The 16,660-nt window shown below is 41.8% G+C and overlaps 1 protein-coding gene across 1 annotated transcript; it reads left to right on the top strand.

Moving 5' to 3' along the window:
- Window position 1: 1 nt before the first annotated feature.
- Window positions 2–14,802, top strand: LOC135499511 (uncharacterized). Its single transcript, XM_064790306.1, has 5 exons — window positions 2–86; window positions 7,505–12,126; window positions 12,543–12,592; window positions 12,779–12,947; window positions 13,163–14,802. The coding sequence occupies exons 2-5, from the start codon at window positions 7,524–7,526 to the stop codon at window positions 13,495–13,497; spliced, it is 5,157 nt and encodes a 1,718-aa protein (XP_064646376.1). The 5' UTR covers window positions 2–86; window positions 7,505–7,523; the 3' UTR covers window positions 13,498–14,802.
- The last annotated feature ends 1,858 nt before the right edge of the window (window positions 14,803–16,660 follow it).

Here is a 16,660-nt window from a genome sequence, read left to right as displayed (position 1 = left end):
ATAACCAGGAAGACACTGTTTTCACTAATTTTGCAGCTGAAATACTCGATTAAAACCCTATTTGGGTTGAAGGAAATATACTTTTTGTGAGTATCATTGATTTGTCAGATTTTATTCTACCTTTGTGTTAGATATGGTATTGCTTGAATGTCTCTGGTGGTGAGGAGAAGCAATTTTGTGACTGGTTATCTAAAAATGATGAGACAGCCTGAGCCCGATTTGCATGCATGCATCTGTGCATGCATGCATTGATGGCATGCATCAGTAAGCAGCAGTCACCTCAGCCTATGTATTCCCAAAGCCTTTTCATGGTGGATTGATATCCTACGTTCAGAGTACTTAGACAAGGTGAGGAAGCTTGGTCGCCTTGACTCTCGAATCGTGAAATTTGACCAACGGGACTTCAAAACACAGACGCTGACTTAGAGTTAGACAGATCCCTGCGCGCTCAGAGATGGAGTCTTTTCTGAGATAGCTGGTTTTCAAATGGCTTTATGTATGTAAATCATCTGACATCATGGTTCATTTCATTATCACCCAACATCAATCATGGTTCAGACTTACTTCCTTGTTGAGAATAAGAGCGACGGCCGAACAAGACAACATAAAACGGCCCACATAGATGAATATAGCCTATAAGTTTTCTGGGATGAATGAATACATCAAATACGGAATGTTGAGTTTATCAGCTAAAGCGTGGGCGTATTTTATTAATTGGAACTACAATTTGGGGAATGACACCCAAAAGTACTGGTATTGTAATAGCACTGCAGCTTCTCTGACCAAAACTACTTTGCAATTGCATGAAATCATGGATGTCCGTAGAAATACGTAGCTAATACACTAGGTATATCAAATAAATCTTATGACATTTTTTCAAAAAGACCGAAACAATTGTTGTGTTGGTGAGTTGACCATCTGTCAAACTTGGTCCAATTTTCTAAAAACAATTTTTAATGGAAATATAACTACCGGTATCACTAACATACCATCCCTCATGCTTTCCTTGCCAATAACTACCACTCTGATTGATATGAATAGAAGCTTGGTCTGTTTTGGTAAATCTTTCAAATACAAAGCACTGTATGACAGAGATGGACGTGCCGTTTTCGTTTTATGCATTGGCCTATTTCTCATGCTTTAGATTTCTCTTTGTCTGATGGCCTGGTGCTTCTGTAATGTCTATATATATAGGGAGTTGTCGGCGTCCATTTTGCTTGACTTATTGACTAGCTCGTTATGTTGATGCTAAGTATGAAGCAGTCGATTGATATCAAAAATTTGCGACAATTAGTGTTGAGTGAAATATTACCAAAAAGGAAAGTGTTCAAAATAGAATTTGAATGTAGGGCACTTTCAATTATGAAACAAATCAACTTCATGGACCATGGTGGCAATTTTGGCCAAACCTTTCTGCCCTTTCTCAGGTCTGAAAGATTTGAACGGTTTGCATTTCAGCAGTTTGAACAACTGGAATGCATGGCCTACATGTAAAGGTAGTTCTGAGTTCCGGTTACATAACAAGATTTCTACCCTGAAATCCTATGCCAGCCACATGATGCATTCCGTTTGTTTACATTGTACTGTAATGTGTTGGTGTTGCACAGGTGAACTATGTATTTTCAGCCGATTATCAGATGGTCCTACAGATTCCTCCCCCTGGAGGCTTAGTTGGTTGTGCATGAGGTCAGCAGAACATGCTGCAAACCTTGAAGTGATGAGAGAGTTCTATAGTACAAGGATGTAACATTTCTGATTTCGGTGGATTTCAAACTTTTCCCCTTTGACTTGGTTTAGATCATGATATCTTGCCTTACATGCCCTAGCAAGTAAAAATTCCCCTGCGAACATGGGTAGGACATCTGAGTTGGCTTGTAGAGATCGATGAACACGCATTGCGTTCTCAGAGACTTGTATGTCAAGGTGATCGTACATGTAAGTGGTGCTGGTCTCCATCCTTATTTGCAGTGTTCTCCACACCAATCTTTGCCCAGGTGCTGCAGCCATGTTTTGGCACTGGTTGGTACTGGTAGGCAGCAAAATCTGTCTGGGTGCTCTATCCAAAACCAACTCCTTGAATCTGTCCGGGTGCCAACATTTTGTCCGGATGCAAAAAAGGAAAACTTGCTGCACCTCAGGCCAAAGAGAATATTGAACTCGGCCTGTGATCATGTCCTTGTCCTACCAACATTTCACAAGTCGCAGTAGGTGACCCATCAACCTGTGTACCTAATAAAGTAATTGGCACTAATTGGTCAATTTCATTCATGGTTTGAGGAGGCTACTGCGCTTAAGGTTGAAAGTTGGCCTATATGTTGTAGAGTGTTATTTCCTGTCTATGAAATAATTAATGAGACCTGCATTTCCGGGTATCACATGGCTCTCTGTATCATTAACCCATCCCTATGCATCTTTGCCCCTTTAAAAATACACATTTTGGCACCATGTATGTTGGAGCATAGCAGTGACAATTTACGCTTCTCTGACAATGCTGGACATAATGCTATGAAAGTGAAAGTGTGTATTTTCAAATTTCTGATGCTTTACTTAAAAATTATCAAGAATGTTGGTTTGTTGTCTCCGTTTGGTGATTTGTGAAAAAAAAGAAGGGACAGACTCCCATTTAAAAACCCCCCTAATTCATTATGAATTGTGTGTCTGAGTACAAGGGACCGGAAATAACAGATTTGTATAATTGAAGAAACCCTTGTTCTGTCCCACAGAATCTGATGGGACAAAATTTGCTTAGCATTGTTCAGCGGAAGTTTCGACAGATGAAACTGATGCCCTTCCTTGTGAGTGAGGGGTTCAAGGTTTGTGGTGACAAAGGACCCCGAAGGGATGAAGTGGAATTAGATGAGTTTCGACTGAAATAGATTTCCTGAGAAAGGAATTAAAAAAAAGACACACTAGAATTCAATTCCAGGCATCTTAGTCTATCTTGAGACTGAGAGAGAGAGAGTGCTTGAGGGTGTTGATTGATCTCTTGTTTTTGTGAGGATTTCTTCTTCGTTTCCACACAAGTTTGATAAAATAGCTGTATATGTAATATTATACAATTTGATATCAGCTTCCCTTGTAGTTTGTTGTTAGGCAAGTGATTCTATTCACGCACTGCAGCCATTATATCCGTTGTTTTGATTAAAATGGCTCGTTGGCAGGGCTCTTAAGAGCCTGAAATAATTCCTATGAACTGACAAACTAAATGTAGCCTGTCCTGGACTGGGATATCATCCAAAATGTTGAACAAGTCAGAGGGAATTTTGCACAATAATAAGTCATTTATTATGGAATTCTGCTCTGTAAGGAACACTGCCTAATCTCGAATTCAGCAGAGCGAATCTAGCTAACTATATCTTGGCCATTCGTCTGCTCAACAGGAAGTAAAAAGGTACATTTTCTTGAGGCGGTGATAATGTAGAAGTTAGGCCAAAAGCTGGCCATGCAAAAATCCCTTTTTAAAAGAGAGAAATGTAATTCATTCATGAAAAGTTCTTTTTGTTGTGCATTTGGCATGTTTGGTAGCCACGAGCTATTAAATTATCAAACTATCAGAACGATTATCACCTAAACAATATTGGTCATTTTGATCTCCGTCCCGCTATTGTAGTCCCACCGGAAACACTGGCATGACAGGCAGCTGAGGACATGGGAATTTTGCCCTGTTCAAGGTGAGCCCCTATTGTCATGGAACAATTAGGGCCTCCTTACAGAAAGGAAGTGGGGGAGTGCTCCATCCCTAATGAGGGAAAATTTACTGTGTTGCTATTCGAGGCAACTTGGATGCTGTTTTTGGTGTTGGCATGTCTGGCGTTGTGTGGTGTTGGTTTTGATCTCGCTTTTGGGCCAGATGGTGGTTTATTTTCCATTACTCCTTCAAAAATATGTAAGATGGAGATATGTATCTAATGAAATTTCATCCCAATTCACAGCTAGGGAATACGGGAAAAATAGTTGTTTTACAATCTTTTTGTAGAAATAGAAAAGGTATCAGTTTTCTCATGAGAATAAAACATTGAAGATATATTTTAGTCCGTGTCAGTGACAACTTTGGATATCGGGCTGTGTTGGCAGGGATGGACAGGCAGTCCGGTTTATATGCCTAACAAACATAATATTTAGGTTGGCCTGAGTGTCGCTGGTCCTTTACTCGAGACTTTTGACTGTGGGGACTACTTCCTTCAAAGCGAAATACCTGGAATGTACTTGTATTTGAAAAAGATAATGGTATTGGTGAATGGCCCTTCCCATACACTGGCCACAAGTAATAGAAACATGAATCATAAAAGATAATTGGCTTAGAAATTCTTAATTCTATTCCCCTTGTAGACTACAAATGCTTCAGGCCCATATTTCCATCAGGTTTGAGTTGGTTCATTCATAAACTAGAGTGTGGGGGCTGGGGGGATCAAACACTGGTACTCTGCGCTCAAAAGGTTCTAAAATAGTGATGGTGGCCCTTTAAAGAAACCTTTCACCCAAAACATGGCTTTTCCATCTGGAATTGTGATAGCAATCAGCAACACTGTGTGATGAAATATCTGTTGAAATGCAAATTTCCCATTCATTTCTGAAGTGTTTTCTTCCTTTTCCTTGCGTGTTTGCAGTTTCTATTCTATTGTATGATAATGATATCAGCATCGTGATGGCTGGTTTATGTCGCGGTGACTGACAGATTTATTTCCATTGGTCGTGTCTCGTGGCTGCATGAGGAACGCCGTTCACATGATTCTGATTCGCAATGATGGTTTATAGGACGTCGGTCTGCGTCTGCCTTCCTTTTTGGCTGCTGTCTGTCTGTCAGGGTGGGCATATCAACAGCCTTTTCACCAGCTTCGCAGCAGATCCTCTGGCAAGTAGGTTGTTATTCCAACTCAAGAGTACAGTGGAACCTCTCTATTACGGACACTCTCGAGACTGACAAATGACTGTCCTTAATTGAGAGGTGTTCAGATTACAGAGGTCACATTGAATGGAATTGACCAATTTGGGACCAAATGCAGTGTCCTTGATAGAGATGTGTCCGCTAAGACTAAGAGAGGTTCTACTGTATTCCAACTGAAAATCAGTGTCAGAAATCTATCGTTCCTTCTTTCTGGTCAAGTTTCCAAAGAGTTATCATGCTTTAGTTTATAGGTTTCAGGCTTTTCAATTTACATGCACTTTTACAAAATTTTCATGTCTATTTTTGGGATGTGTTTTAGTCGCTATGTCAGCCTTGAGAACGTTTTGTCACAGCAAGCTGTTGAAATTATTCAAATAGAATTTCGGTGGCAAAAAAATTTAAGTAGGCCTACGTGTCTGATTGCTATCTCCAACAGGAAGTGTCATCTTTGGCATGTTTGGGGCATTCAAGAGGTAAAATAGGTGTATGGTACACCACTCCTCTCTACACAGAAACCTGTGGACATAGTACTATATGCATACTTGTACAGAGAATATTTAAAGAAATCTCAATCCTTTTTTCCTCGCTTCTAAGTTGATAAAGGACGGGGTTAAAATCCTCCAGAATCCTGTACCAATCAGCTTCATTGGCCGTTTCAAATTATTAACACGTCTCTGTTGGCTTAAATCTGTCGACACAGTATATGTGATACTGGTGTAACAGACCAGTAGCTCAAGGAAACCTCAATCCTTATTTCCACACTTCAGAGGAATCAAATGGATGGGGTTAAGATCCTCCAGAATCCTGTACCAGTTAGCTTCATTGGCCGTTACAAATTATGAACACCAGGTAACTACTAAGTAAGCTAACCAAAGAAGATGCCAGCTCACTGTCAGGTAACATGTTTTTATGATGGGAAGAAGAACAAATCTGTTGGTTTTTACCTTGCTGAGGTATTGATAGTCCACTTCTCAAGTAAATGTCCACATCGCTTTTGGTTGTCGTTCCTAAACAACTGCAGGTAACAAAAGTGTGTTGGTTTAATACCTTGGTGATGTACTGATAGTCCACTTCTGAAGTAAGTGTCCACATTTGTTGGTCGCCGGGTCAAAACAACAACTAGTGGACCGATAAGGAGTGAATCCTGGATTCAGATTCAGATGGGGCGCCCCAGGCGGCACTTCACACACAAACTCCAGGTCAATTTCAAAATGTCAGTCTCAATTTTAAAGATTTTTCCGAAATTTTAACAAGTAAGAGGGGGCACGATTGAGCCAGCGGTGCCCACATGGAATCGCCTATGCAGAACTGAAGTTTGAATTTCATCAAATCTAATTTCATGACTTCCCAACATACCTGTCGGTTTAAAATAGAGTAAAACATTGTCTCTGATAAATAAGCCCAATAATTTCCAGTGCGGAAAATGGTGTGGATATGTACTTGTGACATTGACAATAGGCACACGTTACATGTGCACTACATGATGTTGTCTACTTAGCGAGGGTACTAAGTTCATTGCAGGAATTCAGAAAACAATTTTATGATCTTGCCACAAATATGTTACAAGCGTACAGTTCTACTATGTGATTTTAACTCCTACCTTTCAGTACAAGGTCTAAAGTAAAAAGGAATTTTTTTCAGGTATTTTGATGTTTTCTGCAAGTTATAGTACTGATTTTGGCATCCTGACTCTCATTCGTTTGTGTCTCCACTTTTGGGATTCACACTCACAGTGAGTGAAATCTCAAAACCTTGTGGGTCAAGATTAATTTCGGATGAGGACTTTTGACAAAATTACCTAATATTGGTGGAATTTTTTTTAGATATTTGGTTTTTTAGTCTTCATCAATATTGTAGAGAGCTGCTGCTGAAGTGAAATAGTAGATGATGCCACAAATCGATTTTTGAAATCTCGTACATGAATCTATACATGAACATATCTACTCAGGGGCATGTCCTCGGCATTTCAGAACCATTTTCAGAGTGTAACACATGAATACTAAACCGACTAAAAAATTTGATTTTCAGGAGGGTAATCGCTGAGCAGTGATCAGTTTCAGCTCAGTGGCAGATTGAGAAATTTGGGGGGGGGGGGGCGTAGCCTCTACCAGAGAGCACGAAATGTGGCTAGATTATATCTTACATTTCAAGCGCCAAATATGCATTTTTTTTGGCAACCAAGAGCTTAGAAGTACAGTGGAACCTCCCTTATTGGACACCTCTCTTCTATTAAGGACACTATGTTTGGTCCCAAATTGATTGTTAACATTGAATTTGACCTCTCTAATCAGGACACCTCTCTATTAAGGACAGCACCTGTCAGTTTGAGGGTGTCCGTAATAGAGAGGTTCTACTGTAGTTTTTCTTCTTGTGGAGAGTTGCCCTGAAAAATCATTCCTCTCGGCCGAAAAGGGAGGCACATTCCTCATGCGCCACCCCTAAAGTTTGCTACTGTAGCTGGACTGATTGCCATAGTTTAGTACTGAGTTCCTGTAGATAGTCGTAGAAGAGGTGTTCTTCGGTAGAACAGAAAATAAAGAAAAAAACAAACGTTTGGTAGAAAAATTTACTCCTGTCTGAGAAAGGAAATTTATTTATTTCTATTTTATGTCTTTTAAGCTTTCACTATGTGACGACTATGGCGTCCCTTGCGAAGAAAATCAAAACCAAACTCTCCTCAACAAAACATGGCAGATACACTTTGGACACCGCACAGTCAACGCCGAATGTCTTGCTTCAAAACATCAGCCATCAGGTCGACACGCACGAAACCCTTTATAGCGATAGTGGAGGGTTAACAACTGCCGAGAAACGTGGTGGGGATGACGTGAATGTCACAGGAAATGGTTTCATCGCGGGAGAAAATGAGTCGGATGACTGTGGAGACGAGGTCGTGCAGGATGTCGAAATTGATGCTGTGGACAAGGTTTCAGCTTCTGTTTCGAAAGAGAAATTGAAAACAATTGAGGTCGATTCTGGTATTATTGGATTAAAAAGTTCTGGAAGCGGTCCCCCTGATATGATACCTTCTTGTCAAGTGTGCGTTTTAGATGATGCTGAAGTTTCCTCGAGTGAGATTGGGAGTCAGGAAGACTTAAAATCCGGTCATGCCGTTGGGACAGGAAAACCCAGGGAAAACGATACTGCTACTACGATATGGTATATTGGCGTGGAAACAAGCCAACCGTCTGACGTGACCTATGATTCCTTGACAGACGTATCTGCTCCATTTTCTCAAGCAAAGGCGTCTGCTATTTGGTACGATTCCGAATCTGAGACAAGAGCTGCAGTCCGAACCTCTGTCGATTCGGGCTACGAGAAATCCCCCGACCCAACGCTTGAACCGTCGATGCCGTCAACATCAAATCTGCTTCCTGATATGTCCACTACCTCAACTGATGATTTGAAATCCAAAACTTGTCTTGCGTCCGAAAACCTTGATTCCTCATCAGTGCAAATACGTGATAGGATTGAGATTTGCCAATCGGTCGACTGCAACTCAGATGTTCCAAAACTCAACGCTGCCCCGGAATCTGACCTGGTCAGTTCTGCTGAGGTTCAAAATACACCCGGCTCTAAGAATTTAGCAGGAGTTTCCTGCAAACTTGATTCCAAACCGCCAAGTCTGACTTCAGGATTTAAGATACTAACTCAAATTTCTGCTGAATCCGGATCTAACGACTTAATACAAACTGACCCTGGATTGAGGAGCAAACCACTGGAGTCTGCTGACATACCTGATAAAGATAAAACTCGAACACCTGTCGTGGAGAATGTACTATGTAGTTCAGTGGCTACAACTACGAGTAGTACACCTGGTCGTAAATATAGCCCAGCGGTGGATGACTGGGGTAACAGTCGAAGACAGATGCAGGAAATGGCTGGTAAAAATAGCCAGGGGAATTCTGGTGCAGATAACTCGTTACAGAATACTAGAAATGTAGTAGTAATGGTTCCTAGTGGAATTCCTGAGAATCTTTCAGAGACTGCGGAAACCGCACAACGGTCTTATAGCAGCCGTGAAGACCTTGGTGGAATTTTGAATTCTGCCACCAAAGGTAGCAGCGTTATGAATGAAGCCAGTTCAAGATCATGTGGTCAGTCTTGCAGAGGAGAGCTCAGTGGATATCGTCAAACTGACGCCGCAAATGACTCTGAAGTACTACTTTATATAACTGAAGACGAAGAGGACATTTCTACCAAGGAGAAGTCTGTAGAGTTATCTCGGGAAACATTTGATGAAATCGCTCGTGAAATGTGTAAAGGGGGTGCTAATAGTAATACTATGGACAAGACTGGCCAAGAATCTCCAGAGGACAATGGGCTAGTCTTGTCAACCGATCCAGAAATAAATGAAATTGTGAAAAACTATGATAATGTTTTCTTCAAAAAAACTGGGAATAAGTGCATTATTGCCATTGGGGATGAACCGCTGAGTACGGAAAACATTGATAATTTGGAAAAAGAGACGAAGATTCTGAATCTTGACAACTGCAGGGATCCAATTTCTGAAAATCCGTCGAGCTTTCTCGCATCTCGTGAAACTGTTTCATCCACAGAGTTTGTTCAATTGCCGGACAAAGAACTTTTTGGCTCTTCTGACAATTCCGGCCAGCAAAGTGATGAAAATAACCTAGAATGTTTTGACGAGCTGGACGGCAATCTAGTGAGGGAAGGCAGTGACACTTGTTCAGGGAGTACTGAGAAACTTGGGAGTTCTCCCAGCAAGTGGAATGGATGTTCAGCGGGTACACCTAAAGTTGATTGCAGTCTAGAAAGTGATAAACTTCAAAATCGTTTTGAGGATATCTCTACCAGTGGAGTTGGAAATGATGGCAAGGTTGATTCAAACATGGAAAGTTGTGGAAAACTTGACAGTAGCATTGAGAGCCAGGGCGACCTACCGAAGATCATTTTTGAGATGGATGAAGATAAGATAGGTGGCGGGCCTGTGTCATGTCCGTTTGTACCAGGTAGGAGAAAATCTGGATCGTGTTGTTGTCCGTGCCACACCAAGGCTGCTGACTCTGATTTAAAATCCTCAGGCAACAATGTGATGAAGAAACTAGTAACGCGGTCCTCTTCAGATGAACCGATGAAACGTTGCGTCGGTGCTGAGGGATTGAACAGTGTGGGAAGCGCATGTTCAAGCCTGTCTGAGCCTGCTGAGCTGAATAATCTCGGTCAGGGCGGTAATAATCCTGAGCGAGTTGACCACGTGTTGGACTTATCAAAAATTGATGGATGTTCCAAATTTGGTGCTCACTTGGGTCATTCATTGCCATTGGGATCAAGTATTTGGAATGATCTGTCAGGTAATTTAGACTCATTGTCAAAACCATGCAGCTGTCCTGAACTATCTCTGAATAATTTGGATTCTCCACCTCCGACTGTCGAACGGCGGCAGATTACTGACCCTCTCCCGCCGTTACCCCCTTCTGATGCCCCGAATATACCTCAAGCTGCTGTGTCCAATCTTTCAAAAGCCGCACAGGTACCAAAGTTTGGACAGTTTGCTTGCGGACACAAAGTACCTTTGCGACCCGCAAAGCCTGGCAAAAAAACTGGGAAATTTGTGACATCTTCTGGTCTCCAGAATGAGACGTATGCATGGCTCAAAGATGTTCGTGTCGAAAAAGCACTCACTACGCCACAAGTACGATATATGCGTACAAAACCAGCAGCTCCTCCAAGTGGCAGGAGGGGGAACTCAATGTACTGTGATAATCGTACATACATCGATACCTGTGATATTAATGTAGGTGGCAGCACTGCATGTAACTGTGATTCTGGGCGAAGTAGGTACGTGCCGTCAAGAAAGACATTAGATGATGTTCCGCCCCCTGTGCCAAAGCGTAATTACTCGTTATACTCAGCTAGAACCAGGCCGAATGTTCAAGAAGATACTTCATCAAGTGATAGCGATTCTAGTAGCAGCGCAAACTCCTTGGACAATTTGCCAAACTTGAATCGGAAAAAACACGCAATTCCGAACGAGTACATAGACAGTGATGAGTTTCCACGATCGCCCGCTTCAAATGAGGACTTGCGGCGCTGGGAGGATGCGTTGTCATTGCCGACGGAGCCTGACGATCCTGAGAGCGCTACTCTGTTCCATATTCACAACTCAATCTGCGACATGTGCCGATTACGAGGCCAGGTGAAGAAGCTTCATTCGCCAAGTAAACAGATAGTAACGCCTGGACTGCGCCCGCAGAGCTCCGGGAGTCTTCATCCATTATGCTTCAATAGGGATGATGTAAAATTCATTCGGACAAGTGGCCAACAGTTGGACCCGGGGACAGGGCGACCAATGAATCCTCAGAGGACATTTTATGATTCTGATTCAGAATCAGATAGTGGCATTGGGACTGAACTTCCAAAAAGTCGAAGTAGTAGTAGTGGTGAAATGACAAGGTTTGATCGGTATAATCAAAATGTACTAAAGCCAAATCCGAATATGCTATATGCGCAGTCTCAAAAAGCAAAATCATTGCCTCAGAATTTTGCCAATAAGACGTATACATCCGATGCAATTTTCCACGAAAGTGCAGACAAATCAGGGCAGAAAAAAAAGGACGTGGTTACGGGTATTCCTGGGCAGAAACCACCGCCGGTACCCAAAAGAAATTATTCATTCAAGCACCACTCCGTAATACAAACAGTTGCCAAGAATCCACCACCTCCAGTCCCGAGGAAAGCAGCGACGCGGAGTATGAAAACGCGCTCATTTTCGGACGAGGACTTGGCGAATGAACCGATTCATATGTCACTCCAGGAAATGGGGTTGGAAGAACCCGCACTTGAGTTGCGGGCATCCAAGGAAAGGAATAATCGTCCGGATCAACTGCTGCGTCCTCTGAGCTGTAGTCGGACACAGCCTTACTCACGCCATTCGGTTCCATCTGGAATGGCCTTCGTGGACCCGCCGCCTCCAAAACAAAAATCGGAATCCGGAAAAACTGAAAATACCGACTCTAGTGACGATAGTTCAAAAGACAAACCACCACATGTTCCGCCAAGAGAGAAAAAGAAAAACCCGCTAACCGCCCTCTTCAAACCGAAACAGAAACTTGGGAGCTTTTTTCATCGGAAGGGCAAGGAGGGGAAGGAGAAGACATCACAACCGAAGCTGCCCCATCGGAGTCCGCCCCCGGAGCCGGAACAGGAAGTGATGTTCTGTCCGGAAGGTGGAGAGTTGACATATGGTGCCTGCGGCGGGCTGAAAGATATTGATGAAGGTAAGGAGCAGGTTGTGGATTTACAATTAATTTTGAGGAGTTGCATATGGAAGGGACTTTTTTAACAAGTTGGCTGACATCAAATAGAAGGGATACGAATATACTAAAGGCAGTTCCAAGATTGACTTTCTATTCCTGATTTCGTTCTTGACACAAGGGCATCTTGCCAAAAATGAGTAAAATAAATGTCGTCAATTTTTACAGGTTTGAAAATGTTTCCAATAAAGTTTCGCCAAAAGGTTGAAACAAAGGAATTTAGAAGTCATTTCGATCTTACAATGTACAAAGTATTAATCAGTTACATGTAGCTGGGGCGAAAACTTTTTTTCATGGATTTGTCATCAGGACATAAGTGGCTTTGCTCTTGTGTGCTTCAGTCTTTCAATGAATTAAATGTGTCTTAATTTTTATTGCAGACAAACAGAACTCAAGCAACTTCATTGAGAGTCTCCTCAGGTTACGAGAGGTAAGAATTCACATGATTTGCAAAAACTCCTTGTAAAGTTACTCTGCTAGCCGTGACTCAATTCTTAAAGAGAATTGACTCGGCTCTCAACACAATATTTCTATCTCTTGCACGTTTTATTGATGGATCAACTGGGCATGATACTTAATTTTGATTGACCAGTATTTTCTCCTATTCGTTTCACAGGTTGGCTGGTACTGGGGGCCATTCAATCTTGAAGACGCCGAAGCAAAATTGACGAATAAGAAAGATGGATCGTTTTTAGTGCGGGATAGCTCACACGACAGCTACATCCTGAGCTTGAGCTTTCGTACGGCGGGAAGGACACACCATACGCGGATAGAGCATTGTCATGGTAGGTAGCTCCCTCTGTCTGTCTTTTGGTGAAACATCAAATCCGAAATAATGTGTTGACGTGGTTTGTGGCTTGACTTTTGCATGTAGGTCTATTTCCCCTGGTGATATAGACCTCTTGCCCAGGGCAGGGGTTCCTGAACAGGCTAAATCCCTCTGTCTGTCTTATATTTTGATTCCACAGCTCGTCTGAACACATTATTATTCTACCTTCAGGTACTTTTGGCTTCTGGTCCCAGCCCATCTCCCACGGCCGAATGTCCATCATCGAGTTCATCGAGCGAGTTATGGAATTCTCCCGCAACGGAAAGTTCCTCTACTTCCTCCGTCCACATGCGCCTGGGCACCCGCCCCTGCCAGTCGCCCTGCTGTATCCGATATCCCGCTTTGAAGTCATGCAGTCGCTGCAACACACGTGCCGCTTCGTCATATTAAGACACGTACGTTACGATCATATCGAACAGTTGCCACTTCCTGGGCCGATGAAACGATACTTGAAGGAGAAGAAATATTTCACGGAGAAACCGGATGATGAAAGTGAAGAGGATTAGGAGTGTTGAATGACCTTTAAGTGCTGATTTATTAGAAAGCAAACATGATGCCAGATTAATAAAATTAGCATCAGTTTTTTTTGCGTTCGGTGCAAGTCTGGCCAGTGTTACTCTGTTTACTTTTAATTGTCGAAAAGGTACAGCTAAAATGCATGACTATAAGTGCTCTCCTTATTTGGTAATGTTGCGGTATGTAAAATTGTCGTTAAAATATAAACATCAGAATTGTGATGACTTTAATCTCATAGTCTTCTGTCTATAATTGGAAATGCACTGACCCTTGTGACAAGGAATCCACCTTTCGATTGAACTGTTGGAATGTATCAAGAGTAAAGGGTTGACTGATATCAGCTTCATATGTGGTGTCTCACGTGCTTTCTTTGCATCTCAAAGGGTAAACGGTAACTGGGTATAGTATATTATTTCTTAAGAGATAAGCCCGTTATTGCTATGCATAAGATCTGCGTAAGTACCTGTAGTATGGAAACATCTGAAAATATTCAAATTATAACCTTCAAATTGTCCTAAAACGTCCTTAATTTGAGCACAATTATCCCTGAAAATCCTTAAATTGAAAAAAGGAAAATCCTTATTTTCATAATTTGCATGAAGAAAGATTGCATGCAAAAATATTGTTTATTGTATATAAATAAGTCGGTATAAAATAGCTGTTGGTGTCTGATCAGGCGAAGTCTGCTCCAAAATAGGCCTGCATCCATGTCGTTTTATTCGAGGGTTATTACATGTAGGTCTTTCAGTGGGGCCATAATATACGGGATGTTCTTGTGAATACCGGTAGCCTATCCTTTCTGCACTATAAAAGTAGGACCATACTTACCGGAGGTCCACAAAAGGGTACTAGTAGGACTAAATAGGCCCTGGTCCCACCTTTATGTTTTCACTAAATTGATGAACAAATAAATGAAAAGGTGAGTGATGAATTTGAAAACGTTTGTCAGTTCATTCAAATTGAAGGTATCACTACGTTACAAATCGCATTGAATCAACGTTTGCGATATTCTGAAATCTTGAATTTTTCATGTGATATCACAAAATCAGACTTTTCTTGAAGTCGGTGTTAAGGTGAGATCTTTGTAAACCTAATATATTGGAGTCGGAGTACAGCCTCCGTTATCTCCGGATGGCTTTGTGTAAATGAATGCAGTGACTGCATTAATGTGTACATTAGCTGTATAAATGTATTATAAAATGTAATTGTGACATTATGACCAGAATTGAATATACATGTAAGTTTATGTATATATTGTACAGTTGCTTCGCTTGTTAATAAAACGTTAACAAGATGCACGGAACATAACACTTTTCTATTTTCTTTATCACAAACAGTGGTTAGCAACCAGATTCCACCATGTTTTAACTCAGGTTAAAAACAATCGAAATAGATTTTAATGGTCAAAAACGAAATCATAAGATCATTAAACAAATTTCATGGCTGTAAAAGACAGAAGACTATTCCTCCTACTACAACAACAACAGGTTAGGACAGACGGGGGACTATTCTTCCAGCTACTGTACACCAGTCCCAAGCGATGAAAGACAGGTGGATATTCCTCCTGCTACGTACACCAACTACAGGTTGTGAAAGGCAAAGGACTATTCCTCCTGCTACACCAGCATTGGATTGTGAAAGACGTGTCTATTTCTGCAGCTACACTCTCCTCGAGTTGTGAAACACAGGGGACTATTCCTCCTGTTACACCAGCTACAGGACAAAAAAGGCTATAAAAGAAAGGCTATAAAAGACAGAAGACTAACTACCAACTACATTTACAATAAGGTGTGCAAGTGCAGGCAAAAAGAATTTGAAAAACGTGCAACTTATACAAACTGATTATACACTATGTTAGATGAATCTACAGGATTATCAAAGACTTAGTTACAGAAGCGATGTATGGGATATAGGGGACTATTTCTCCTGTTACACCAACTAGAGGTTGCCAAAGACAGGACACTCTTCCTCCTGGTATACTAGCAACAAGCTACAAAAGACGGAGGACAATTCCTTCTGTTTCACCAGCTACAGGTTGTAAATGACAAGGACCTATTCCGCCTGCAACACCAGCAATACTCTGTGAAATAAATGAGACTATTTCTCCTGCTACACCTGTCACACACAATGATAGACAGGAGACTATTCCTCTTGCTATATACACCAGCCACAGGCTGTGAAAGACGGGGGAACGATTCCACCTGCAACACCAGTAACAGGTTATAAAAGGCAGGGGACTTTTCCTAAATCAGCCACAGGCTGTAAAAGACAGTCTACTATTCATCGATCGCGCCTGCTACACAAACTACAGGTTGTGAAAGACAAGGACCTATTCCCCCTGCTTCACCAGCCACAGCATGTCAAAGAAAGATGGCTATTACTAACTAAAGGTTGTGAAAGACAAGGGACTATTCTTCCTGCTACAGCACTCGCAGGCTATGAAAGACAGGGAACTATTCCTCCTGCTATACCAACTTCAGGTTATGACCGACAAAGGACTATTCTTCCTACTACACCAGTCACTGGCCATGAAAGGCTGGCGTCTATTTCTCCTGCTACACCAGCAATAGATTGTGAAGGACCTACTCCTCCTGCAACACCAGCCATTCTCTGTGAAATCAATGAGACTATTCCTCCCGCTACACCAGGCGAAGGCTGTTAAAGACAGCGGACTATTCCTCGTGTTACATGTACTAGCAACAGGCTGTGAAAGACAAGGGACTGTTCTTCCTGCTACACCAGTCATTGACCATGAAAGGCTGGCGTCTATTCCTCCTGCTACAGCAATAGATTGTGAAAGACATATGTCTAATTCTCCAGCTACACTCTCCACGAGTTGTGAAACACAGGGGACTATTCTTCCTGTTACACCAGCCAAGGGCTATCAAAGACAGAAGACCACTACCAACGACATTTACAATAAGGTGTGCAAGTGCAGGCAAAAAGAATTTGAAAAACGTACAACGTATACAAACTGATTATACACTATTTTAGATGAATCTACAGGACTATAAAAGACTTAGTTACAGAAGCAATGTATGGGATATAGGGGACTATTTCTCCTGTTACACCAACTAGAGGTTCGAAAGACAGGACACTCTTCCTCCTGGTGCACAGGCAACAAGCTACAAAAAACTGTGGACAATTCCTTCT

The sequence above is a fragment of the Lineus longissimus genome, chromosome 15 (genome assembly GCF_910592395.1).
Source record: "Lineus longissimus chromosome 15, tnLinLong1.2, whole genome shotgun sequence".
NCBI classification, from domain to species: Eukaryota; Metazoa; Nemertea; class Pilidiophora; order Heteronemertea; family Lineidae; genus Lineus; species Lineus longissimus.
This window is presented reverse-complemented; position numbering and strand designations above follow the sequence as displayed.

Bases quoted from the DNA above. Each gene is read 5' to 3' on its own strand.
- LOC135499511 (XM_064790306.1), top strand. From the start codon at position 7,524: ATGGCGTCCCTTGCGAAGAAAATCAAAACCAAACTCTCCTCAACAAAA. The intron at 12,127-12,542 runs GTAAGGAGCAGG...TTTTTATTGCAG, and splicing joins GCTGAAAGATATTGATGAAG to ACAAACAGAACTCAAGCAAC. The intron at 12,948-13,162 runs GTAGGTAGCTCC...TTCTACCTTCAG, and splicing joins GCGGATAGAGCATTGTCATG to GTACTTTTGGCTTCTGGTCC.